The sequence below is a fragment of the Octopus bimaculoides genome, chromosome 3 (genome assembly GCF_001194135.2).
Source record: "Octopus bimaculoides isolate UCB-OBI-ISO-001 chromosome 3, ASM119413v2, whole genome shotgun sequence".
In the NCBI taxonomy this organism is placed as follows: Eukaryota; Metazoa; Mollusca; class Cephalopoda; order Octopoda; family Octopodidae; genus Octopus; species Octopus bimaculoides.
The window spans coordinates 142972796-143000088 of record NC_068983.1 but is presented as its reverse complement, the minus strand read 5'-3'; the positions used below and the strand labels follow the sequence as shown (position 1 = coordinate 143000088).

At 31.4% G+C, this 27293-nt stretch overlaps 1 protein-coding gene across 1 annotated transcript in view; it reads right to left on the bottom strand.

The window, feature by feature from the left end:
- Nucleotides 1-12606: 12606 nt before the first annotated feature.
- Nucleotides 12607-27293, bottom strand: part of LOC106878286 (uncharacterized) — a 132700-nt gene continuing 118013 nt past the window's right edge. The window contains exons 14-19 of the mRNA XM_014927463.2: nt 25129-25253; nt 24385-24420; nt 21656-21791; nt 19442-19569; nt 14163-14192; nt 12607-12702 (exon numbers count right to left, since the gene is read on the bottom strand). Of these exons, the coding sequence (XP_014782949.1) occupies nt 12659-12702; nt 14163-14192; nt 19442-19569; nt 21656-21791; nt 24385-24420; nt 25129-25253 (499 nt within the window). The 3' untranslated portion in view covers nt 12607-12658. The remainder of the gene's footprint in view (nt 12703-14162; nt 14193-19441; nt 19570-21655; nt 21792-24384; nt 24421-25128; nt 25254-27293) is intronic.

Genomic DNA, 27293 nt, shown 5'->3' with positions numbered 1-27293 from the left:
TATATATATATATATATATATATATATGGAACAATCTGTGGATATCATCACGCTGAAGAAAATATCATAGCCAATAATCATAGTCAAGTTAAGCTGTAAAAGCAAGATATTGAGAGAGATGTGGGAGACTGAATGAAGCTAGTAGTAGTTTCTTTCAGTTCAAAAATATTAAAAACATAAAGAAATATTAAAAGAAAATGAAAATAAAAAAAAAGGTTTCTGAAGTTGTGTTATGTATGGAAGTGGAATGGTAGAGCTGGTTAGAAAGCTACAATAAATATTGACAGATGTTAGGGGAGAAACACAGATTTTGGGTTATGATGCTGAGACTGATAAAAAATGACAATAAAAAATAATATTATATAAAAGTGAAAAAGACAAAAAGCAAAGAGAAACATAAAGAAAACTAAAAAAAATAATCCTGGTGCTGGTAAAGAAGATTACTTTACACTGAAGCAGCTCCCCTGGAGTTATTTAAATATGGGTTTGTGTACATGCATATTTATGTATTCACACATACACATCCACATATGTGTGTGTGTGTGTGTGTGTGTGTGTGTGTGTTTACAGATAAGAAGTTTGACAGTTCTTGTATCAAGGTTTTATGATTTCAGTTTATAACTTTGGTTGTTTGTTTTAATATTTTCGATTTTTTTCTTTTTATCAATGACAAGAACATTTTTGAAGACAAATAAAGCCAAAGTTAAGAAGACCAGATAAATATAAGAGATATCACTGGCAAAGGAGATAGATAATTACATGAAATGAGTAAAGCTTTGCTTGTACTTAAAAATAATATAAAATCTTGACTTAAAGAAGGATATTTGCTATTGTAAAAGATTTTCAAATGATCCATATTGCTTTTCTTTTACAACATCCCTACATAGAAAAAACATAAAAAAGATTGTCATTGCAAATAATAGAGGCTAGTTACAAAATAAAAACAAATAAAAAGAAAAAATCTACTATCCAAAAATACAGGGAACTTAATTTTCTATGAAATTGGATAATATTCGGAGAAGAAATTAATACCTGTTACCTTCATGATTTCTTGATTAGAAGGGAGACCTTAGAATAATAGTAGGATTGGATGGGCATATATTGGGTTCACCATGAATTCTAATAAATGAAAGCATAGGGGAATTGAAACTACAGACACAAAAAATTCTGAAAATCAAACTGAATCAATATTAGTTTAGTAATTTAGTAGAATACAACTTCGTTCAGAGTATTTAGTATCAATATTGAGTACTTTTATCTGTTGGCTACGTCATTATCTTTTTAATTGTTTACTAGAAAATTTCATAGTTTTATCCAGGACCTATGTCAGCCTTGATTAGGCAAAAATATGTTCTAGTGGTGACTATCCTGTTTTTCTCAGAAGAAATGTATCTGGACAACATTGACCTTACTTATGGACACTATCAACAGTAACAAGAGTGTTGTGAAGGTGTCTGAATCATGAAGGTGAGATACGGGCAGGTATGAAGAATAAATATAGTTTAAATAATTACCTATAGAGAATGACATGAAGGACTGGATGAGAAGGACCCTGGTAGGGTGTATGACTGCAGTGTATGGAAATGAGTGGTAATTGCATTTGAGGCACCCAACCCTCAGCCATGAAGATGGGCATATTCATTCATTCAGTGTTGTTTAATTCCAGGTCAACTTCAATGGAAAATGTGTAATTACTAAAGGCATTACAACCATGACCCTTTTGTCTTCTTGTTAGACAGTATATCTGGAACTACATTATCCAATGTCTTTTGTTAGTTTTCTTTTTTTTTTTCTTTTTAAAGATTGTGATTTCAGTAAAATTTACTTGTTAATTTCTAGCAAGTTGAGTAACTTCTTAAAAGCTCTTTCATTGGTTGGTATATTCATTTATTATTCTTTTGGTGTGGCCAAAAGAATAAATAACTGGATGAATTAGTAATTCTCATTCTCCTGCATCCACAGTTCAAATCCCTCCAGTGTTAACTTTACCTTCATCACTGTAGTCTATTAGTAATATACTAGATCAATTGATTTAGCTAATTATACTTACCCCTTACACATTTTGTGGCTTTTAGCAATTTAAGAAAAACATTACTATATACTAATAGATATGTAGATAGTTGAGATGACTATAAGAATAAAACATTAACCTTAATGTTTCTAGTTTGGTAACTGCCATGAAGTATATCATACTTCAATCCTTTGTTCCAGGAGTGAAATTTGCTACCAGAAATTCTTCCTTTCCATTCTTGCTCTGATTACTGTTTCCAGGACAACTATATCCACTGATAATGAGGTTACCTCAGTAATAACTGTGATCAACTGCTTCTAGTGAGCCTTCCAAGTATTGCAGAAATTTATTTCACACATATTTTTACTGCTAACTTATGAGCATTTGACAGAATCTATCTTATATGTCCTCTTAGCACATCTGCTATATATGAAGACTATCTTCTCTATCTATGATCCCATCATTCTGCTTGTATATCCATAGTTGCAGGATCACTGCATGGAATTTCCACCCACTCCATTTCTGCATATCAAAGCATGGGTATTGATGGCAGCAGAGTCCTGTCTCCTTTCCTACTTACTCTATGTCATTTACTTTGAGGTTTCTCAATTTTAGGTCCTACTTACATATCTGGAATCTCTTCTGTAAATCTACAATTGATTCAATTATAAGAACTAGGCCATTAGCATATAGGAGCTTCCACAAACACCCAGTCTTAACCCTTTAGCATTTATACTGGCCATATCCAGCCTAAATATTCTACCTATTTTCTGTCAAAACAGGCTAGATCCAACCTTTCGCATCTATCTTACAATGTCATTCTAAAAATAAACAATCACATCATTGAAATTTCAAAGCTACAAGATAATGCATGATCAATTCAAGACAACATTAACAAATAAGCATCACATTTGACAGAGCAATCTGAATGCTAATGAGTTAAACATCTCTGCAATGGCTTAGAGGACTACAGTAAATAGGAGGAGCTTGAGAATTGAGCCTTGATGAACTCCTACCGGCGTGCTGAATTTTTCACTGAACTTATTGCTAATTCTCATTTTGCTAACTATATTTCCATACTGGGCTTAGCAATTTGATACTCCTGTTGTTGTTTCTTTCTAGAGCATCAGCTCTGCCTTTCTAGAGCATCAGCTAAGTTGATGAGGATACTGCTCCACCAGTCACTGAATAAGACATCTTTCTATAGCACCTGAGTGACTATGAATATCTAGCATGTAACCTAGTTCACTAGATATCTTAAACATTTCATTGATTAACCATCTTGGTCCAGCTGCTTTCTCTGCCTTCAAATTATTAATCACATTTAAACCATACAGCTGTCAACTTCAATGGCTAATCCCTCTGTTAGGTTTATGTAGGTTAGACCCTTTCCTTTCTATGCATTCTCCTTATTCAATAACCTCTCATAACAGCATTTCTATGCATTTCGGTTTTTGATGTCAGTGAGGGCAAGTGAGCCACTATCATTCTATACACACTTTTCCTCAACATCTCATTTTCTTCTAGTGTACTGTCTTGAAATCCAGAAAACCTCATGCCTCTGACCCTCATGTCACAGAGCATATGCAAACCTATTACTTTTGGCTTCTCCTCTTGCTAACTATATCAGATGCCTAGATGTAAGAGAATGACAAAGAATATAGTCATGGTAGTGTAAATGACTAACAGTAATGGTAGTGATGACAGTGGTTTTGGTAATGGTGATGTAGAAGCGTATAACAGTAATGGTGATGTAGAAGAGTATAACAGTAATGGTGTTGACAATGATATAAGTATTAGTGGTATAGATAATGGTAATGCGATGAATATAATGATAGTGGTAACAGTTGTATAGATAACTAGATTTACATGTCTTTAAGAGTAGTGTTGACAATGCGGTGATGTAAATGACCATAACAGCAGCAGCAGCAGCAGTAGCAGTAGTAGTAGTAGTTTTAACAGTAGTTAACAATAATGACAGTAATGATGATGATGTTTGCATTGTACATGATAAAATGTACTACAGTACATGGTAATACAATTTGGTAAAACAATTTGAAAACAAAGAACATTTTGTTTTCTGAAAGACCTTTTCTTGTCATTGAAATCCATCAGTCCGACTGATACTATTTATTGGACAATCTATAACATCCCAAATGAATTGTTTTCAAGGTTTCCTTTTCGTTTTGTAAAGACTGTATGTTGTTGATGCTATTTAATAATAAAACACTAATATTTGATGGAAGAGAGAAAGCATTTTCTGTCAGGTGATAAGATCGGTATTTTACATTTTAAACCACTGTTCCCCACCACACACACACACAGAAACTTTTTCTCACTCTCTTTTCTCACTTTAATATCTCAGTCAACTGTCAAACATTATACACCTTAACAATATGTCATGAAAACTTTTAACTTAATTCAACCATAATATGAATTTATGCAGTTAAAGAAGAAAAAAATAGGAAAATAATTTTGCTAGAATATTTGTATGTAAAGTACAATATTTTGTCTAAAATTTCTGTTGTGGATATTTGAATATTCAATACACATGAATCAGAATTGACTGCAATTCCCAATTGCAATAATTTCAATTTTTTTACACCACAAAATGCTCCTATTGTGAAGCTTATTTTTCTATACAGAGACAAGTTAAGCAAGTATTTAATATAGCACTCTACATCATAATCCATAAATTTCTGAATGGAGTTTTTACGATTACCATTGTCAGCAACTGTGACAACAGTATAAACTGGGTATGTGTTTATCTTGATGTCAGCAATTAAAAATGTACTGATATCACACCTATTTGTCAGTTACTTTGAAATGAGCTGAAAAATAATTTATTTAATCTTAGTCTCTGTCCATAACAGAAGGTGGGACAGAAACAGATAGTCCCCCACAGGTGTGTGTGTGCGTGTGTGTATGTACGTGTGTGTGTGTGTGTGTGTGTGTGTGTGCATGCATATGTATGCATATATATTATGCACATATATACACACACATGCACATGTATACACTCACACACATGCATGCATGTGTTAGTGCACAATTTCACTGCTTATATTATTTAATTATTTTTCATATTCAGCTTCAGTTTGTAGGAAAGATCAAATAAGAATCTTGAGGGAATGAATTATTTTAAGCAATTAAAATTTCAAACTTTCTGAATGGATTAGCTCACTAAAAGCTAACATTCTGATCTCACATTGAAACTACATTTTTTTTTTAATGAAAGCTTATTAAACAAAGTAAAAATGTTTTTTATTAATCAAAATTTTTCCATCTTTACAATTTATTTTAATATATGCTAGACAAGCAATAGGATATATCATAAACAAAATTAATTATGGAAAAAAAAATCCAGAAGAAATCCAGAGTTACAAAGCCACTCTAAGATATTAGTGTATATGATAGTAGCATGAAATATGTTCCAATACCACATAGAAAAAGAAAATGTTTGCTTCTGTTTTCAATCATTAATTTTATATTGGTCAAATATTAACGTTGTGCGGGTGGCACATAAAATACACCATTTTGAGCATGGCCGTTGCCAGTACCACCTGACTGGCCTTCGTGCCAGTGGCACGTAAAAGCACCCACTACACTCTCAGAGTGGTTGGTGTTAGGAAGGGCATCCAGGTGTAGAAACTCTGCCAAATCAGATTGGAGCCTGGTGTAGCCATCTGGTTTCACCAGTCCTCAGTCAAATCGTCCAACCCATGCTAGCATGGAAAGCAGACCTTAAACGATGATGATGATGATGATGATTTCTTCTGAATATGTAATAAAATAGGACAAGATTTATACTAAATGCTACTAGTTTTTTTTTGTTTTTTTTTTGTTTTTGTTTTTGTTTTGTTTTTTATGGAATGGGAAGGAATCGAGAATAATTTTCTGCTACATACATACAGTTAGGAGGTTTTGTACTTGTAATAGATGATTTTACAGATGGGACCTTACCAGATGAAATCTTGATCCTGTTTCAGTTTATGGTTGAAATGGCTTTAGAAAAGATATCATCACAATTTATAATTTTCTTGCCTCCAAAATTTTGATCTTCCTGTTCAGCTAAGAAAGAGGAATATTTTAATATTATATATATTTCAGTTTCAGCTTTGCTCTTGCTGAAATTTCCCCCATTCTTACCATAAGCACTACCATTATAAAGTCAACACATTTACATTTCTGATATAACATGAATAAATTCTTGATCTATTTGTCTTTATTATTACTTATTTTTATTATTGGAAGAATCATTAACATGCTAAACAAAATGCTTAGCAGCATTTCTTGTGGTTTTATGTTTGGAATTCAGATTCCGCTAAGATTGACTTTGCCTTTCATCCTTTCAGGCTTGATAAAATAACTGCAAACCAAGCACTGGGATTAATGTAATTGAGTAAACACCTCTCCCCAAATTTCAGGCCTTGTGCATGTAGTAGAAGGAATTATTACATATTTTTTGCACTTTTAATAAACTGGAACTTCATTTCAGACTTTCTTGATCAACTGCTATATACATGGTTGCTAAATATCAATTTCTAACATTGGCACAAAGCCACAAATTTTGAGGGAAAGTATAGTTTTGATTAAACTGACCTCAGTAGTCAACTGGTACTTTCCTTTATCAATTTGAAAATAATGTAAGGCAAAGTTAAACTCGGTAGAATTTGCTGAGTTAAATTCACCAGAAGAATCATAGCTAAATAAGGCTGCTAATATCAGCATAACACTTTATATTTTGTATCCTTTATATCATTGGCAAAGCAACAGTTATTAGCTGTTTATAGATTTACAATTCTCTCTTTCACTCTTTCTTTCTTAACTGTTTCGGCCTGTCTGTTTGGCCCAGTTTTTGTTTTTGGTGTAGCTACTTTTTCTTATACATGCTTTGTCTGCTTTTCAGGCAAAGGAACACATTGTTGCCAATAGAAATAACATTCCTCTTAAAATTACCATAATACATTAATTGTGATGGTTGTTTAATATGAAAATTGGTTTCATGAAAACAAGCTCTTTTAGCCAGGTAATGTCATAGAGCTCAGCAAGCTGAAATAAATGTGACTACACTGTTCAACTAAAGCTTTAAAAAAAATCTACCTACATACACACACACACACACACACACACACACACACACACACACACACACACACACACACACACACACACACACACACACACACACGCACACATATATACTATCAGGCTTCTACTCATGTCATGATATAGCAAACTTAATAGAGATGAAGACACTGTGAAGATTTTGCTATAAGCACAGTAAGAAAGGTCATATGCAAAGGACTTCCTTATCAAACAGGACAAGAAACTCTGAAGCTAACTTTATAGGAAAAGAAAGTAAGATGCACCATATTACTGTGCATGCAGGACAATTACTCCTTTCCTCAAAAACCTGAACTCAAGACATTATCATTAGCTACTTTATCTCCAGTATTATCTATGTCACTTCAATAACGCTATTTATTACTTCCAAAAAGTCTGTTAAACAGACAGTGTCCCCTTCCTACTTGTTTATATTATTAATTACTCTAGTACAACTTGTGCACCTAATATTCTGCTTACTATAAGGATTTCAATAAATGGTATTAACTTCAATGATGAACAGGTGTAAACTTTTGCAGTTGGATTTAATCAATGATGTACAACTGTCATTTTATAATTTTTTTTTTTTTTACTACAAAACTACACAAACATGTTACTATGTACTCATACTAGATATTCATTTATAGCTAATCAGCTTTTAATCATCACTGTATTAACTGCCGATGCAGATAGTCATATTTTTAGGACCTGGCTCAGTTTCTCCCCCATGATGTATTTATATGAAATGTAAGTCAAAAAAGTAAGAGTACTTACTTGGCTTCAATATATGTGAATGCCCTTACAGAGTTGATGGTGTTGAAGTGCAGAAATGTGATCTTTATTAAACTGCCAAAAGACAATCTTAACACCTTTATCATTGATTATATGATATTTCCTGTAACTGCTTGACAGAAACACACACAGAGTTCAAAAAATAGTTCAAAAAGCTTTATTACTTACTTATTCAATGTCAGTCTTTATAATAAATAAGAAAAGATGTTATTTTGCTTGACATAGGGCTTAGAAATAACTTTTAACTAGGACAAAAAAAAACAACTTAAAAATAAAATCTGAAATAACTTCCTGTTAAAATATTATTTTAGATCAATTGCTACTAAGTTTAAACTTCTTCCAGAAGTTTCAGTTTTTCCATGGCCTTTGTTAAACATCAGACACCCTAATTATTATTTGACTTTTTTTGCACTCTGATAGTATATTCCAAGCCGTCATTAAAATCTATATTTTCAAATGTATAATTATATAAAATACCAAAAATTCTATTTTTCCTTATAGTAATTCTATATAAATGAACAATGCCCAGTTTTAATTATTATGAAACAACTGTTTTCTTAAGTTAATGCTAGTCACTTACTAATTACAATTACTTTTTAGTCAGAGAGATGTACAGCAGATGGCTGAAATAGTAAAAGGTTGGAATCAATACTTCACAATATTTGTTTCCCCTACTCACAACTGAATTCAAATTTTGCCATCAGGAAGGTCACATAGGACCCAGTACAGTGTGACATTGTGTCTAAATTATCAAGAACAAACTGTTTACTATGAAGGAAATAAAATTTAGAAAGTATAAACTTATAAAACATGACTGCTGCAGAAGATTAAGTTGTTAAAGTTTTTATAATTCAGTAATAACGAAGAAGAGTAATTAAGGTGCTATAATCATAATATGTTTATTTCCTTTATATATATCACAGTAGAATAGATGATAGTAAGAAGAGCACTTTTATTGATAACACAAACATACACTGGTATATAGAGATTCAAAGACAGATTATTATAATGATTAGAGATTAGGGGTTTAAACACTTCTTAATAAAATAAGCAGCAACTGTAAGCAATATAAGATCTAAAAACAAATTAAATATTCTATCAGCTATCTCAACAATAGTTTCCTCAAACTTATTCAATAATAAATTAGTTCAATTTATACAGGAGAAAAAAATAAACCACAAAAGTTTAGATGTCCATTTTTTATAATATATTTACTAACCTAATTACAGCAAAGATTTAACTTTACAAGCAAGTACAGTATATTAATTAGGTACCAGTCCATTATTTGGAGAAATGCAAACTATTTTACTGACTCCTACTACAAAAACAAGGGAAGTATTTCTAACATTTTATCCTCTAAATATTGTCAAATAACAACAATACTTTCAATAGTATATTAAGATATTTACAATATTTCGTTTTGGGATTTAGTTTGCAAGATTTTTTATGTGATTTCATGTGTTGAAGCATATTCTGTTGTGTCTGGGGAGAGTCATTTTCTTATTGTGCCTTGAAATTTAACACACCGGTAAAATTTCCACTTATTTCTTATTTTTATTTTCCTAAAATTTTCGTTGCGTCTTGCAACCTTATCAATAGTCTTGACTGTCAAGACTAGGAAAATAAAAATAAGAAATAAGTGGAAATTTTAATGGTGAGTGTGTTAAATTTCAAGGCACAGTAAGAAAATGACTCTCCCCAGACACAACAGAATATTTACAATATATCATCTCATTATGAAAGTTAAAGCAAGAAAGCCGAAGCCTACTTTCAAAAGGGCTATTTTCAATTTTCAAATGAAACTTTCTCCCAATAACTTTTCTTTGTAAGAACACTGAGAGTTGTTAGACACGTGAATAATAGGGGTACAGCAGAAACAACTTCCATTGAGCTGTAGTTGAGATTTATCATATTCTTGATGTTTGTCATCTTGTTTTTTCTATGGCTAAATCATTATATATTAGAAGACAATCATACTTCACCTACACTAACTCAAGAAAGTTCTTAATTATTTCTATTTACCTCATCTCTCTCTCATTACATATGTCATATTAGCTAACTAGTTTGTTTTTTAATCCAATTTAATCACCTATTTAAATATCACTTTAATCTAATGATTTAATAAGTTTTGTTTGGTTTATAAATGTTTGAGGCTTTGTATACAGCCTTAAAATCCCATTTTATCCCCCACATTAATCATAACACATCTGCAAAGAACATGTTTTATCATAGAATTGTGTGTGTGTGTGTGTGTGTGTGTGTGTGTGTGTGTGTGTGTGTGTGCATGCATGCATGCGTACGAGTGTGTATATTGGATGTCCCAAAATGAAGGCAACCAACTTTTTTCAACTTTGCCAAAGCAAAATATCGTTATATTTCAGGTCCAAGGTTTGCAATGCAATGGTGAAGGAAACACAATTATGGCATTACCACATTTATTCAATATGACCACCTCTGTTTCGAATCACAGCCTTAAGTCTAGGTGCAAATGCTTCACATGCAGCACACAGCTGTTCTTGCAGAATCAAAGCCCATTCATGGTGCAGTTTTGCCTTCAGAGCATCAGACAAAGCATGACGAATGCTCCACACCCTTATCTGCAAAATAGACCAAACACAAAAATCCAACAGGTTGAGATCAGGGCTGCTTGAGGACCATACATCCTTGCCTATGAATGCTGGAATGTTCTTCTGAATCCAGTGTTGTGTCTGTTTGAAGCTGTGGGATGGTGCCGAGTTCTGTTGGAGGCTCCAAAATGAGCCTTGAAAGCGCTCATTTACTCATAGAAGCAGTTCAGCTTCCAGAATGTCACTAATGTATCACTGGATGTTGATTTTAACACTTGAGAGTGCAAAAACGAGGTGAGACTTTCCAGTGGCTGTCACAGCTGCCTAGACCATAACTAACTGTGAACTTTGACATCGATTTATGAATCTACTCTCAAAGGAGCCAGATACACTCCAAAGTTGATCATTCTGGTGGTTTACTCTCTGTTCAATGTCAAATTTCTTTTCATCAGTGAGCACCAGGTAAGGCAGTGTGCCTTCAGCAATCTGATGCAGGATAAGATGACTTCTCTCCAATCTCAGGGCTTTATAAACTTGCATGAGCTCATGACAATGGATCATCTTGTATGATGAGTCCTGAGATCCTCGTTCAGCACTCAATACATTAATGTTCAGCTTATTTTTACTGTGATAGCCAGTTTGCTGACAGAATGATGAGAATTTTGCCGTATCTTTTCTCTGGCACTTTTGATAAGCTAAGGGGCCTGCACACTTCTTTTTTGGCCACGTCCAGGTCAATCAGCAGAAAAACCAATCTCTTGAAATTTCTTGGCAATTTTTCAATTAATTTAAAACTATTTTTACTATAGCTGTATTTCTTTCACCTCCTTTGCGGAGGGTTATGATTGTATTTTGGTCTATAGCCATTATCTAATTTATAAATCTGAATTTATTTAGTCTGAAACAAAAAGAAGATACACTAAGCTTTTATAATGATGCATAATTTTCATATCTTATCACATTTATTGATAGTTATTAAAGCCTGAAACTTTGATTGCTTTAATTTTGGGACACCCTGTATATATATATAGTGTTTGTAAGCATTATTTCACACATGGGAATTCTAACATTTTTGGAAGAGGAGTAAATATTTAATACATAGAGTTATAATTCCAGTTTACAGCATTCCATCACTCAGAATTTCTTGCCTTGGGCAGTCTTCAGATGAGTTTGGTTGGTAGAATGGATACTTCTTTTAGCAGATGTTTATCAGTGTGATTTGAGATATTGTTGGTTTCCAATATATCTCAGATACATTATAGTAAACAAGATGTTAACATCCAGCAATTAGATGTTTATATTTAGTCTGGCACAAAAGTACTGCCAAAGATGGAAGAAATGAACTTGTTTTCATAACAGCTCTTAGAAATTAGCTCTGACTGTGCATTTAAAGTATTTGTTGTTTTAATGAGGAAGAAGTATTTTTCATCAATGCAGAGACCATGGAAATTTCAGAAGATATGCTGTACACTTTTTATCAATTTTATTACTTATATTTAAGTTGTCAATATTGTGATGCTTCAAGTACCAGATGTAGCTTAATAATACTGTGCTGGTTCTTTTGTCTATATATCTAAATGTTGATGAGTGATTTCAGAGGAAGAGCTAGAAGTTGCCCTCACAGCACTCCATTAAAATTATCTAGAACGATGCATGCCTCCTGGGACAGATACTGTAGCTTGATAAACCAGCGATTCAGCATAAGTTAACATAAATTGTTCAAAGGATACAACCTTTTACTTTGACAGTTTCAGTTACCTAGATTGATGGGATTAATCAGATACTACCCAAGGTATTGATTTCCAAGTTCCTGGGCACATTAGGTTGTTTAGAAGTGCCTCTTACCTGTGGTGGTGGTCCCCATATTTGTCATGTAATTGTAGCTAACTTTACCAGTTAAATAGTTTGGAATATTTGTGTCCTGTGGAAAAACGATTCCAGACTGCAGTTACGAAGTTCTTAGCAATAACATACAGATAAATTAATGAAAGAAAACATTCAATAACCATAAGCCAAAACAAAAATAATAAATAATTTATTAACACAAAATATATTTAATTATATTACAGACAATATACCAAAACAACACTTCCTAATTCCAAAGCTCTGTTCAACTGATATATATATATACTTCCTCTTCAAATTTTCTCATGTCATTATATTGACTGTGGTGCAATCAAAACTAAATCCATGTGAGGTCAGTTGGTATAGAAATCGCTGATCGACCTGAATTTAAAATTTTAAACACCATAAGAGAAAGATAAGAGAAAAACTAATCTTAATATAACAATTTTAATCAATGGTTGCAATGATAATGATGATGGAAATATTAATTTTCAAACCTACTATTATAAAAACTGCACACATGGTTTAATTGAAAAAACATCAACAAGTTTTCAGTGTGTCAGCAACAACAAGCTAGGACATTTAGTTTTCATTTGTCTTTGTATCTTCCTTGTTCATTTATAAGCAACAGAAGTTCTAGTAGTTTAAAAATATGATTTTTCTTTTGTATAGTATCAAAACTTATCAGCAATTCAAAGAAACAATGGGATATAATCTTATGATCTGACACCCAAGTATTTTGTTCAAATAGTCATTATACTCAATAAGTACAAGTAATATGCCAGGATAACTAATCAAATTAATCTGAAATAAAACAAACACGCAATCAAAAACTCTACTAAGAAGTAGAGATTAATTGAAAGAGGCATAATCTTCAGTCGGTGTACTTAAATAACATATATACACAAAGTAAAATGAAATAATTATCAACTAGAGATAAAACTGGAATGAAGACAATTATCTAAGGTTTTTGAAGAAATGCTGTTCAAATTTATATTTACATTTGATATATAATAATGATTGTGCATAAATTTTATAACAATTATCCCTTACTTAATAATCTTCAATGATATTCATCTATTTATTTAAATCCTCTTTTTTCAAATAGATATAGATTAAACAACTCTATAATTTTAGATACTCATGTCAGATCTTGGTGCAATTACTTAGCTGACTTACAACTATGTGAGAATGGTACAATCTCTTTCAATATGTGTATATATATGGCTTAACAACATTCTAACCCATCAAACACTATGTCTCTTTTTATAGTTAAGAAAGAAAAAAAAAAAAAAAAGTTAATTTTTTCTGAATCCCAATAATCTATAGAGTCAGTGTTTAATTCCAATTTCAATAACATTAAGCATATGTGAGATAAATCTCCCCATGATAAGAAACAAGTCTATCACAGATAGCTATTTCCCGAAGAAGGAATGAAATTGACTATTGTATTCCAATGAAATGAATTCCACAATGTTGCCAATACTTACAGAAATTACAACTGTCTGCATTACTTACTTAGATTTCAAAATTTGAGTTCAGCAATTCTAAATGCATTGACAGAACACAAACATTAATCCATCTGCTGGTCATCCATGACATTATCAAAGAAGCTGTGATTAAACTATTATATGGCAATAATTTTAGCCACAGCTTTATACTTGACACATTAGTTGCTTTGCAATAGATCTTAATCTTTTAATAAGTTCATTAAAATATTCGAAAGTTTAACTCATTTAACAATACCAGAATCCAGTTTACAGGTTAATATCTCACAACATTCAATATACATACATTACAAAATAATATTTCATAAAAGCTTAAAGAGAATAAACACTTACCAAAGATCTTCTTTAAAATATATTCCACATCTGTGTAAAGAAGAAAATACAACATGACAAGTACATGTGTATAGGTGATTTCATATTTTGGTTTTATCATAACTATTTTGTCTTACTGACAATTGTTGCATGTTTCTGTACCCAACACATAATATACAGCAGTTATTAGAGTAAAATCATCACAGTTTAGTTTTAAAAAGTTCATCTACGTTTATCATTCACTGTATACATTTTTATTCTCATCTCTACTGTCAGTCATTCTCCTTTCACATTCTCACAATCCTATCTACCCACACAACAATCCTCAATTCTTTGTCCTCACTCTCTCTTTATCTATCTTCTTGTATTTTGAGGGTATGAGAACACTTCATTTCTACTATCATTTCTCCCTTTCCTGCTGGGTAGCCATGTATCTCCTCTACAGCAAGATATCTGTTTCCGCTACCTATCATGCTTTAGCTTCTCAACACCTGGCACAAAGCCACCTCCCTTAATTCACCCCCATTTCATCATAGGATCTTCTCTTGAAAGTTACTTAATGACCTCACTTGTGTCTGTGCCACAAAATTTTTTTTTTTTAATAATGCATCCAGTAAAGTGGTTGGTGTCAGGAAGGACATTCATTCACAAAAATCTTGCTAAGGCAGATAATGGAGCCCAATGTAGCACTCTGGCTAGTCAGATCCTATTGAGCCATCCAGCCCATGTTAACATGAAATATGGGCATTTGATAATGATGATGATTGTCATCTTCATTATCATCCATCTTCCATGCTAGCATGAGTGGGATAGTTTGATGGGAGCTGGTAAGCCAGAGGATTGCACCAAGTTCCACTGTCTATTTTGGCATGCTTTTTACAGCTGGATGCCCTTCCTAACACCAACCACTTTACTGGGTGAACTCTTTACTAATTTGACAAAACTGAAAATGATCCAATAAGGTAATTTCCATTCCACTTAAGACACCTTTTATATGTGTTTATAAAACAGATAACCAGATAGCAACCTCAGATTTAAAACCAAATATCAGATATTTAAATTGTAATCCACCATACACTATAGCTAGATTGATTCACATTAATATCAAACCAGCAAACCAATAGCAAAACTTTTACATGGTCACTCAACCTGCTAGGTAGAGTAGCAAACTTTCCTCAAACCACAACATACCATCTCAAAAATATAAAAAGAAAAGAGACACAAGATAATGTAGTTTTTTTTTTTTATTACATTATCCTGTGAATCTTTTAGGAGTTTCTAAGATATCCCTAAAAAGATGGAATGGACACTCCTAAAACAGTTTTGATTAAAGTACTACTTGGTCAGAGCTAAAGTGCTGCTTGGTCAGAGCTAAAGTGCTGCTTGGCCAGAGCTAAAGTGCTGCTTGGTCAGAGCTAAAGTGCTGCTTGGTCAGAGCTAAAGTGCTGCTTGGTCAGAGCTAAAGTGCTGCTTGGTCAGAGCTAAAGTGCCGCTTGGTCAGATTCAGTGTTGAACAATGACAACTAATACTAACCAGAGTAACAACAGTAACATGGAATTCTAGAGAATAAAGGAAAATTTAATCAAATATTTCTTTAAAAAAAAATTATAGAAACAGATTAAAATTGGGGTTGCTATTAGGAAGGACATCCAGTGTAAATTTGCATTCTAGTTAAATAACTACTATTACAACTTTCACTCAAGTGATGGGTTCACAGTGATATCCAAGTAACTGATCTTAGTTATCAAAAGCACAATTCCCACCCCTCAGATGTTTTATGAAATGATGATGACAATATTAATAGTTATAAAAAATATTTTTAAGGACTATTCAACTGAGATAATCATTCTAAATAGACACATCACATTTATAATTTAGCTCAGCATGGAATAAGATAAGCTAATAAAAATTCATGAAGCTGTTACAAGAAATACAACAAAAGAAAGACTCAGTGAAGTGGAAAATTTTAATGGGATACATGAATGAACAGATCAGCTTGAATCAAGGCAAAGATATATGTATAAGAAAACATTTGAACTCGAGCTGATATAATATTAAGGTGTGTTTGCAATTATAAGACATTCAAATTTTCTAACTTTGTCAGAATAAAAAGGCAACTTTTCTTCTTTATATTTGTGACCAATATGCTGTAGCACTGACATTGCTGATAATGGATAAAATTTACATATGAAAGAAAGCACAGATCAGCACAAACATTAATGATCAAAGAAAAATTCAAATAAATAAATTTAGCTCCTTTTAAATATATAAATGGCAAGTGAAGTAAAATATATTAAAAGAGAGGAAAAACTAAAAGACATAATAAACAATATATGAAGTAAAAATTTCTAAACATGAATATGGCAGGTGCTCACTGTTTGCTCTGAAAATTCAGACAAGTTACAAAATAAATCAATTGTTAAGTATCAGATTTATATCCAATTTGGAAGAATTATTTCTTTCTCAGATAATTTGTTAGAAACTAAAAATGTTTGCTAATACTCTAATGTAAATTTAAGTTAAAATTTAATATTTTATCAATAATCATTAGTTGACAGATCTATACTATCTCAGAGAGAACCTTCCAGGAGGAACAGATTTTGACAGTTGGATATAAATAGTGTACTTGAGATATTTTTGTCTTGTTGAGAGGAAAACACAATCAGAACTGAAGGTGAGACATAAGAAGATTGTACACGCTAGAAGGCTTAATGTCATCCATTCACACAAAATGTATTACTTAATTCCAACAAAGAAACAAAATAATACAGTATAATGTATAGTTAATAAGTACCTGTCAAATTCTAACATAACCTTCCTTAAAATGTGACTTGTGCCAATGTTGCTAAACACAGTCATTGAATTCACTTTTGCTTATCTATGGCAAATAAATTATCTTAATTCCTTCATAGGCCTTTCTTTAAATACAGTTTAACTTCATGGGTTAAAACATGGTGTGATTAGAGGGAAATTTCGCTGCTATTTCTCATTAAGTGACCATGCAGAGGCCTTCCGTCATTGGCTCAAAGTAAACCTTGTTGTTGTTCTACACTCCCCGATCAGTTATGATTAAGCATAACTATAATGAAAGGTTTTAAAGTTGTACAATGTTGTTGTTTTGTATAAGAGGGACTCTATTGCATGATATACCATTTATTTAAGATGACAAGATGTAATCTAAGAGAGATTTGACTGCTACTTTCAATAGGCTAAATGATATGTATAAGCCGCTTATTGAACAAACTTGTCTCCCTGTGTCTTCCACTTTCTATTTCATATTTTGAACATGGTAGTTGAACTAAGAGACAGGCAAAGATATTAGTAAGGCACAAGTTAGTTCATTACTTCAGTGTTCAATGAGGTGGTAGCCATTAAAAATGGTGAGTTTTAACTTACTAAGGGAGGTTGATGGAAGAATTTTTTTTTAACATATAAAATAAAAGATGGACAGCCAGTTGTTAATGACATCAAAAGTCGCTCATAAGCAATGAGCTGGTTGTGGTAGCATATATACATATCAGTGGCATGCAGTCAAGACATGCAAGTTATGCACTGCATGTCCATTTATTTTTTACATAACTTAAAAATTAATTTAAGAATATAATGTATTTATAACCACATTGAAAAGTTGTCCAAATCATTGGAAACTGAACTGCAATAGTTACTTTGTTTCAAAAAAACGCGTCCAGATTAAATACTTTGCTGTACACCCATTCTGCTTCCTGTAGGCATGCTTAAAGAAAAACACATCTGAAATCTTTTATTTCTCTCCTGCCTATCTGTAAAGTCAATGCTTTCTTTTTTATCTCAATAAAATAACTATGGAATGCATGCTTTGAGAAAAACGCATGTTACATACAGCATTGGCTTTCCACTCCCTTTCTATCAGTTTTTCTTTGTCAACAATTCTTTGTAATTGATGTTGCTAACATGACAGGCTAAATGGTTGAATGGGTTTGACTTTTTGACCCATAAAAATTCTGACCAAAACATATCAACAATCCCATAATTCTTAATGAGTCAGCTCAAATGTTACTGTGACTTTGGAATATCTATTTCACTCTGTCATAAGTTTTGAAATTATCATCATTAACCATCCTCTGTATTGAGCAAATTTTCAAAAATTCTGAAATCAGAAATATAACATAGCTAATTAATGTTTCGTTGATTTACTAAAATTATCTTTCCGTTTTGTTGAAACTGATTTACAATTTACACACACACACACTCACATGTGCACTATTACTTTCATAAGATCTCTTTAGGATTTTCAAAATATTTGTCCAAATGATTGAAACATACACACATAAATATAAACATATACATTGAAAGGTGTGTGTGTGTGTGTTTATGTATAAATCATTTTGTATAAATAATTTTCTTTTACCTTCTTTCAAATTTTCTTTCATCATTAGGTAGGTGTAATTTATATTTCTTGCATGTTGCAATATTTCACATCTTTACTACTCCCAACAAATGAAGAGATGCTAGGTTTTTGCTTAGTGTTTTTAGGGCTTTTTACAATGTTGGATTTTTGCTGTCTGTCATTGTGTGTGTGTTTATGTATATGCATGTATGTTCAATGTGTGTACGAGACATAGTCTTTTAATGTACAGAGTCCAATAAGTATCAGAACAGGCTGCTCAAGTGAGTGTCAATTATTTTCCCAAAATTGGCAAGTAGCCTGATAAAGTAGCTGATTTGTCTTTGACAGCATAATGGTCTAAAACCATTGCCATATTATGTAACTAAATGTGAACTCAAAGTTGAATAATTTCAAAATGATTCAGCTCAACCAATAAGTATTTATTGCATGACCAACGTCAGAAGTCACTGCACACCACTGATACATATCAACACTGTAGCAGCATTATAATAAGGATTTAGAGACAGCTGGATGGGTAATTTTAAAACATTAAACATATACTGACTATATCATCAGTATATTATTTTCATAGGTTTTCAGACAGCAAAAACTAAAGTTGAAGGAAATAAAACTGGTAAATACTGAACTTGCATTCTTGAACTTGTATCAGTGTCTATAATATTCAGATAATGCTGACAGTCAATTATAAGTAGTTAGAGTTTGATTTGTGAAATAAAATTATTCACGTACAATATCTAATTTAAGCACAAAGTCAATTTTATTTTATAGGAGTTAATTTTTATAGGAGAAGGATGTAAACAATTAAATTGACCCAGTATATTACTGACATTTATTTTATCAATACTGGAATGAATGGCAAAGTTGACCTAGCAAGAAATTTAACTCCCCTAATAGTGTATGACCATTACTTACGATATACTTGAAATCGTCCAACACCACCACAATAGTCATTATTCTCCAAAAGGCATTTTATTGAACATTTGCTATTGTCTGATTTTATCGCATAATAATACCAATGATTTCCACATTGGCATTTTATTCTAAATAAAAAAATAGACAAGAAAAATACAAAAATATTTCTTGCTCCTTTAAATGATCACATAATTTATAATACAAAAAGTAAAAATATTTTTATCCTAATACCTGTAACACTGAATAGATAATTAAAAACCAAATGACATGATAAAATTCAATTATCTATCATTCTACAATTTTTTTTTTTTTTTGAAAAAATTTAATATGAATTAACAAGGAAATTAAAAGAAAATGAAAAAATTACGTTTTAAAACCGAATTTTAAAGTATGATTTTAAATTCCATTTTCAAACAAAATTTTAATCTTATAATAGAGTTTCATTAAAGCATAAAGATATGACTAAAAGGACAACAATCAATACAGAAAATTGCAAAAATATTTTCAAAACTAAAATGAAGCAAAAATTTTTTATTGGCAGGTTTTAAAATGTCTAATAACTGGGAAATATGAAAAACATTATGGAAGAGTTAGGTCTATATCCATTTAGTTGAAACAACTATGTTGCTGTTTAACAGAATATTTCAATATCTAGTACTTTTTACCTTTTATTTGTGTTTCAGTCATTAGACTGTGGCCATGCAAGGTACAGCCTTGAATAATTTTTAGCCAAAAGAAATAATTTTGTTCCCTTTTTAAACCTGGCACTTATTCTATCAGTATTATTTGTTTAACTACTAAGTTACACACCGACACACACACACACATATATAAAAGTGAGTTTGGAGGGATACATTATTCATGCAGATACTGTATTAGCTCTCAGTCAAGTTCCAGTTAACAGCCAACTACAACGATCGAATTCTTTCAATGGGTAATTCTGTGTACTATTTCCTGAATATAGTTGATGAAGCTCACATGTCTAATACTTATTGTATCAGCCCAAAAGGAAATGAAAGGAAAATTTAGTCCTTACAGAATTTTGAAATTTGAATATAGAAATATGGAACCAAATGCTGATATTTTAATCCACTTATTTGTTTACTCTAAAAAAAAAAAACAAAAAAACAGTATTTTTCAGCTACATAAAACAAATATGAAAGTAAATAAAAAGTGAGAGCCCAATTTGACATATTTCCCAGATCTAGTTCAGCCACCACTAAAATTAAATGAATCTTTAAAAATTTTTACTTAAATTAATTCCTAAGTTAGGAATAAATCTAAAATCTTATGAAATGAACAGAAAATCAGAACTTAGGCTCCTTGTTTCATCAGATGTGCTAATATCAAATAAAATAGCATTTAAGAACAACTATTTTCAAAGTTAAATTATATAATAGATTTAAGTTAATGCAGATAAATAAATATTTTCAGTAGTTTTGTAGAAACCAGAACATACAGACATCTTTGAGTTGTTATTTTTTCATCTAGAAATTATCATAAAATAAGCTAATTACTTCAGTATATGTTACTTTGTGTTTTTAACTTAAAAAGGATGTAAAACTATGTCAAATATAAGACAAAAAAAGTGAAAGAATTTAGCATAATATAGTAAGCAGTGGCAGATGATAGCATGATGAAAATTTAATGATGATTCCTTTGTACTACTTTTAAGAAAAACAATGCTATGAAACAAAAATTTGATAGGAAGCTCACAACTGAATGAGTTCAGTTGGGTTGGAAAATAATCTAAACAGTTTGAAAAGTAAAAACCATTGTGATAAATAAATAAGGGGATCTAAACCAATGGTGTGTGACAAAAGTTGTGGAAATTATTAATGAGCTTGTGTGTTCAAAACAAATAAATTTTTCTTTTTATTGTTTTGTTTTTCTTAAATACAGTTTTTTAATATTTGTAGTCACAAGAGGAAATATGGAGAACATTATTGCAAAGCAAAGTTTCATAATGTACATTATTATGTACATTATGAAACTTTAGAGTTGTTAGTTTATAACCTCAGAATTCTCAATGTAGTTTTGGCTACATAAAAGAATAAGAAATTCCTAGTATACAAGAAGACAAACTATAAACTTATTCTTAAATGTAATTTACTTCAGAAAAATTATATTATTACAAAATAAATTTCTATTCTTATTTTAAAAAACTAACAAATGATATGGTTTTCCTTAAATCAGTTTTAAAACGATTCTTACCCTTTTTCTACAGCAGCATATGCAAAACCTGATTTCCAACAGTATAAAAGGCACATGTTCAAAGTCATATTCTCATTAACTATTCCAATTTGGTTTAGTCTCATGTTAGTGGCTCTATAACATCCAAGGTAAAAACCTAATTTAAAGAAAAAAATGTCATGGTTTCTTTCTAATGAAAAGGTTAAAATTCTTTTAGCTTTCAAATATATTAAAATAACTTGTTTGGTAAGTGACTTAATCGGGGGAATTTGGAAGTGAAACAATTACATATGAAAAGGTGATGGCAACCTATCTAAAATGTATATCTACTTCTGTACATCCACTTTAATTTCATTTTGTAATAGTATTATATACTATTATGTAAAAGAAAGTTTCTTATACCTCTATAACATAGTCACTAACACCATTACACAGAATCTGAGATGCAGTACGTAACAAAGTTGCAGGTGTACAACAATAATTTTTAGAACTTTATTGTACATAATATTACAAAATAATACAAAAATGATTTTAACGGTATGTATGGGTTTCAAATGGCTATCATGACTACATGATGAAACTTTAAAATAATTTGTTTCATCTTATTTACACTGTATCTTCTTGGAAATATTTTTCTCTACCCAATAGTCAGGGAGGGTCAAGCTGCCTTTGGGACTAGACAGATTTATATGTAATTAGATGAAGTAAAAATACTTAATATTATAGTTAGTAATTAGTACAGGTCAGTTGTGATGAAGCTATGACATACTGTAGGTTTTTCAGTGACATGTGATGGACTGCGGTAAAAAATCTCCCAGCAGTATCATCTTATAAAAAGCTTATCTATAAGCATTTACTTACAAGTAAAATACATATACACTTAAGTAAACTCCTGGCTAAAAAGGCTCACCATCACTAGTGTAGGTATAGTCTAATGGAAATGTGAATAAAAAAACAGATCTCAGAAGGATTACAGTTCTATGGAACAAAAGATCAAAGTCTCTCAAATAAAGTTCTGCATATGAAGTAAAGTCAATGTTGAAAAGAAATAATTGTAACAGTTATGAGAGAACTATGTATGATAGGGATATGACAGAACTATCAAGTTTTAAAGAGCAGTGAAACTAGATATTTATTGGTTAGTATCAGGTCAACCCTGACAAAGCAGACAGGATTAATGGCATTCTGGCCATGACCAATCACTCTTTTAAGATGGTAGAGTGTAGAGTATGATGTGAGAGTATTTGGTTGCTACTTCTAGCAGACATAATTACCACAAAGAGATTCCCTCATTGACTCCCCAAATATTTGCATTCTCAATACAAATATATCTGGGAGAATAACCTATCAAAGAAGCTTTTCTTTTTATGGCATTGAGGTAGATCCAGCCACCCCCGTTAACGGGACAAAACCCGGATTTAAAAAACTGGATGATGATGATGATGATGATACATCAAAGAATGCTATGGCAACAGTAACCTCTTAAACAATTAGGAAAATTAAAATTACATCTAAATTACAAAGTCATATGCACAGCCTAAATGTATTTACATTTTATTTTATTTAGTTAAAGTGAAATTTCAGCAAGAACACAATAGAATTTTTTTAAATGACATCAAAATTAAGTCACCTGGCACAGCTTGTGCATACTCTACATATGCCTAGTGAAGCTAGGAATCCAAGAGAATGCAACAAGGCTAGTTTTCTGATTGTGTCTATGTTACAGCTAAAGGAGCTTAAGATTGGTATGACCACATTAGAGGATGTTCTTGAGATTTTTGTTCATGGAGTCAGTGTAAGTTTTCCATGAGATGTCTAGGTTGCACTAGGGTACAGAAGATTAAGAAGGAATGCAAGGTGGTGTTACCTATACAAAAGTGAATATTGTCAGAGGTCATGGTATTTTCATATTGTCTTAAAACATTAACAAAATATAGATTCGTTTTGTTCCCTACCCAAACTTCATATACAAGAAGATAAAGAGATTTTAAAAAAGAGAAAAAAAAAAGAAAGAAGTAGAAACTAAAAGAAACTAGAACCATTACATTCCAAAAAAAGGAATCATAAATAAAGATGTCTTCCTTTATATGTATATTAAATGCCTTTTCTCCCATAACTAATTCACTCTGAAGGGAATTTTACAAACAATAAACAGAACAGATTAAATTTTCATTACCCAACCTATTATCTTGTGCAGGTGATGAACTCCCAATATATTTTAAGGCTATTACAGTTAAAATGCCAGCAGTCAGCTCATGATTCCTGAACAATTTTTTCCAAATAATGTTAACTTCACTTATCTGCTAGTATCAATGAGCTGGAACCAAAAGTGTCGTAAAACCATTCTAATGATCCAGTAATTCAGACTTAATGCTCCCACTGACAGGGATATGGCACCTGATTGTCTGCAACCAAGTAGATATCCAGCTTTAAGTATGTTTTGCTGTATGGAATAATAGAGACTCCTTGCTGGGGCCACCACTGCTGGGTTTTCAAACTCAAATATTTTTTCTTTTTCTGTTTTTAAACTGAAACATCTCAGACTTCAAATATTGAAAAATCTGAACTATATTTTATGCTGATAAAAAGTTTCAAACCAAGACTATATTATTAAGCATATAAAATGCATTACTATACTAAATCTTTCAGTTTCATGCTGTATTGTGTATATTGTTAATGTTTAAGTATGAATGAACATTGCTTAATAAACTAGTTTATTACACCCAATCAGAATGCAATATTTTACTTACCATAAGTTGTAAATCTTCCTGGGTATATATGTACACCTATGATAACCAAATGATAATATTATATACAAATCAAAAGAACTCTAGTAGCTCAAACTCAAAATATACGTTATTAAAATGAAAGAAATATATTAATCTAAAATACTAACTTTTCATAATTATTTGAAATAAATAATATAAATTGCAAACATGCACAGACAATTAAAAAAGGAAAACAGTCTCAATCTGCACTTGCTTTTCCCCTTTCTTTTTCTTCTATTTCTTTATTTCCAACAGATTTTGCAGTTTATTTCCAAGTTGGCCCTGATCAAGCTGACATAACTATGTATTTAAACCTCCCCTCCAGCCATTAATAGCATACCTTGGACAACATCAAGTGAAATAATTTCATTTCAGAGGCTATTTTTGCTGGAAGCTTACCTTTAACTTTACAATTAGTTATATTAGTCATTAGAAAGTTATTTTCCTTTCCATGATTTTAAAATGAAACTTGTCAGTTGGTGGAAACAGTTAAGGGCAAAGTTCTACACAAAAGAGACTGATAGAATAAGTACTAAGCTTACAAAGAATAAGTCCTGGGGTCGATTTGCTTGACTAAAGGCGGTGCTCCAGCATGGCCACAGTCAAATGACTGAAACAAGTAAAAGAGTAAAAGAGATAGCTGAAGGTTATTTTTTCAAAAAATTTTGGCTTTATTTGGTATTTCTTAGTATATTAATAATTACCAATGGAAAAAAATGTACTTACTATGTATTTGAAGTCTTCTTCTACCACCACACATCTGATGTCCATTAGCTGGACATGTAAAATTGCAATCAGTATCAGGAACCTTTATTAAATTGTCATAAACTTGCCCACATACGCAAAAGATCCTAAAAAGATTAAATCAACTTTGCAATAAATATAACGTAAAAATAATTTTATATCATTTATTTATACTTTATTACACAATACCAAAAAGAAGAGATATCCTCTTAAGCATCTATGAAAGAAAATAGAATAAATATCACCCTATAAGTCTCTAAATTATTGAATTGTGTAAATGGGTAATTTGTTTCCGCAGTGTGTAAATGAAGTAGATGCTTGACTGAGCATATTTTAGGTACTGAAACAATGATGTATGTATTTTAATTTGCTGTATAAAAATTAAATAAGTTGAAATTATTTTTATGAAATAGGTCTAGAGAAAAGGGCAAAGCCCCTTCACAGCCTACTAAAACTGGAGAAACTGATGCTGTTAACATTCCATTTAAACTTTTGAAAAGTAGGAAAAAACATGTGCAGGGCAGAAATTTCAGGGAGTCAATGCTCTTAGTGATGAAGGACTAGATGTAGCAATCAGTACAAGGACTAGGGAGTTAAACACAACATGAGTGATGAAAGGAGGAGATATAAGTGAGTAGGAGACTTGAGTGGCAGTGACAGAAATATGCATGTGTAACAGCAGTATTAGGTCAGCATGATTTAATTAATTATTCATGTATTTGACCTTTATAAACAAATTTGTTTCTTTCTTAACTCAAATTTTCTTTCAATATCGTCTTTCAAAGTATAAATCTTAAAATATATAAAAGATATTTTTTTCTGTTGTTGTTTTTCTGTAACAAATCTTATTTAATACATTACTTTTAACATAAGTCTACCATAATGCAATATAAGTATTGAACTACTATAAACAGTACAAAATTCTATGTTTATAATATTTATCAATATTTGGTATCATTATAGTAAAGTGGTACTTATGCCCATAATATAATAATATCCAACTGAGTCAAGAAATACTTCACCACCTCTTGAAAGCTCTGCCATGATTATAGTTTTCATTTTTTTTTCTTTCTTTTTCTTTTTTTTTTGAAAGAAAGACTTTATCAAAACAAAATTAAAATTACTATTGTGGCTAATTTTTACTTTCTTAGGTAACTTCGAAGGTGTTTAACATTTCTTCTAATCTGTTGATCAATCTGTTTAGTTGTGTGTGCACGCATGTGTGTGTGTGTATGTTTGTGTGTGTACGCATGTCTGTGCATGTGTGTGTGTGTGTGTAATTTTTTTCTAACTTTGGTACAATCACAAATTTGTATCAACTGTATTACTTGATTGGAATTCTATCAAAGTCAGAAGGATTAAAAGCAAAATTGAGCTTAGTAGGATTTGAACATAAAGCTTAAGACACAAAGGGCTGTAACTAAATATTGCAAAGCATTAATCTCATTAGTCCTTTCATTTATTTTAGAACAGAGAATTTTCTAGGTCCATTGACAAAATGAAAAGCTGTTCCCCAAGTACACGCACACATGTGTGTATGTGTGCATATGTGTGTATGCAAAGTAGAAAATGTACTAAATATATGCCAAGTTTATTTATTCATTCAAAGCATCTAATGTTTCGATTTGTCAGTATTTTGAATTTCTTACTTATAACATGAAATTAACTGAATTGTGTCTTCAGTAGCATGACTTTTGGCCAAAACTCTGAGCAGTGAAAACTCAACTTCAATTCAATTTTATAGCATTCATATTGAGAATTTTTTCTCGGGTCTTTATGAATATGCACTCATTCATTTTATACATACATCTGTACATATGCACATGGATAGCCTGTGGAGATGCTAGAGCAGATATATATATATATATATATATATATACAACCCATACAACAACTGAGGACACCGCAAAGAAAAGACAAACAGGAAAAGATCATTCCATTTATAGTGACACAAAATCCATGCCACCAGAACATCTTTAATATCGCCAAAGCGAACTTACTGATCCTTGCACAAAGTAAGGAATTGAGAAATATCATTACAGATCAAAATATAACTCTCAGTAAGAGACAACCTAAAAACTTGAAAAAGCTATTAACAAAGGCAAGGTTTGACCTCAGCAACAAAAATCAAACATTCACTGTATCCA